Source organism: Arachis ipaensis, chromosome B02, assembly GCF_000816755.2.
Source record: "Arachis ipaensis cultivar K30076 chromosome B02, Araip1.1, whole genome shotgun sequence".
Lineage (NCBI taxonomy): Eukaryota > Viridiplantae > Streptophyta > Magnoliopsida > Fabales > Fabaceae > Arachis > Arachis ipaensis.
Window position 1 is genome coordinate 93,955,704 of NC_029786.2, and position 1,807 is coordinate 93,957,510.

The following is a 1,807-nucleotide window of genomic DNA, read 5'->3' on the forward strand; positions in this document are numbered from 1 at the left end:
TTACTATGCTAAACCACGATTCTAATTCTCTAAAGGAAAATATTAGATTTGTCGTTACATCATTAAACACATCATTACAGACAAACCATACACTCTTACCATCAAACCCTAACAACTAAAACACTAGTAATAATAAGCAGAACCTCTCAATATATGCTAGCTAGCTAGTTATTATTAGAGAACTCTCGACACTGGACCTAAATACCTTGTTATACATTAACCCTAAACTAATCACTACCAAGTACTAATAAATTAAGCACACATACATTAGCAGCTAGCATACATGATTAGGATTATAATGGTACTACTTGTTTTGGTTCTTGGTGGCAAACTTGGACTCATCAATCTCAACACCTTCCTCTTCAGCACGCTCTTCTCCAGATTTCTCCATGGTGCTGAATCCACCCTTGCGACCCATCTCTTGGTACCCTTCTGTTCCCAACTGCTCCCTCCTTGTTTGCCCTCCCTTACTCCTTCCTGATAATGAAACAACATTTTTATATCATATAGTTGCATATTCATTTATATACATAAGTAATATTATTACTGACATAATAATAATAATAATAATTAATAACCTTCAGCAAGATGCTCCTGAGCCTCAAGGGACTTGCCACCAGTTCCACCAGGAACCACAGTCTCTCCCTGTTTTGCCCTTTCATCAAGCTCTTGTCGGTTTTGTTGCTTAGATGCCATGCTTATAACTTATATCTATGCAATAATTTAGTTGACTATACTTGACTCTTAGCTCAATATGCTAACATAGTCCTTAATCAGGCTTTATATAGGCAACAAATTTGTGTTGCATAATTAATGCTAAAATTATTCGATAGTAAGGAAGAAAAATCAAGAACGTGACAGCTACTTAGAAAAGAACAGTGAGCGTGGTCATACATGGACACGTGCGGTGCATGCGTGGCAAAACATAAGACACGCAACGCAACTCTGAAAATGACACGACGTCCTTGGGAATAGGGCAGCTAACTTTTAATATGAGCATGTACTCTTTGTTCGGTTGGCAGGTTTGTATTATACAGTGTTTCTGATAAGTTTCTATAGTTTTTATTAACTTTTAACTAATTTCTCTTTAGCATTGTATTGTTTATTCTTTCAAGTAGGATTGTCAGGTGCTACAATTAATCTCTGATAAAAGTGCCTTCAACCTTGGTCTTCGTAACAATTGCAAATTCGCTTCCTTAACATATGAACTATATGTATTCAATCCATACTCTAAATTTTTCAATTCCATCTTACTTGACACAACTCTGTAACAAATAAATTTACGAGTAAAGTGATAAACAAAGGGCTTGTTTTGGTGAGCTTTTAAGAAAAGATCTTTTTTCGAATTATTTTTTTTAAAAGATCTTATAGATAAGTAAAAGTAATTTTATGTTTGGATATCTCATATAAAAAAGATTTTTTTATCTATCAATTATATTTGGATATAACAATATAAATTTTTTTTTATTTATTTATTACATGAAAAACATCTTTTTTTTAAAAATTTTTTTTTTAAAAAAAATGTAAATTACAGCTTCTCAAAAAAATCTTTTTTTTTTTTATTTTACTAATACTTTTACTTTTATTACTAAAAATTTACCAAACATTGTTAAAAAATTTAAAAAGATCTTTTTCATTGAAAAAAATCTTTTTTTAATAAAATAATAGCGCCCAAATATACACAAATTTCATCCAATATTTACCTTTCGAATAAATTAAATTTTAAACAAAATAATTAACCTATTAATTTTCAGTTTTCTCTTCCACCCAAACTGATTGTAATAGGATGTTTGAATTAAACGGAATA

At 30.8% G+C, this 1,807-nt stretch overlaps 1 protein-coding gene across 1 annotated transcript; it reads right to left on the bottom strand.

The window, feature by feature from the left end:
• On the bottom strand, positions 1-771 carry LOC107625778 (protein SLE2). Its single transcript, XM_016328487.2, has 2 exons — positions 579-771; positions 1-477 (listed from the first exon to the last, which is right to left on the bottom strand). Exons 1-2 carry the CDS (start codon positions 694-696, stop codon positions 305-307), a joined length of 291 nt encoding a protein of 96 aa, XP_016183973.1. The 5' UTR covers positions 697-771; the 3' UTR covers positions 1-304.

Excerpts from the sequence above, each read along its gene's own strand:
- LOC107625778 (XM_016328487.2), bottom strand. The coding sequence starts at position 696 with ATGGCATCTAAGCAACAAAACCGACAAGAGCTTGATGAAAGGGCAAAA. Across the intron at positions 478-578 it reads TCAGGAGCATCTTGCTGAAG|GAAGGAGTAAGGGAGGGCAA; the intron begins GTTATTAATTAT and ends TTTCATTATCAG.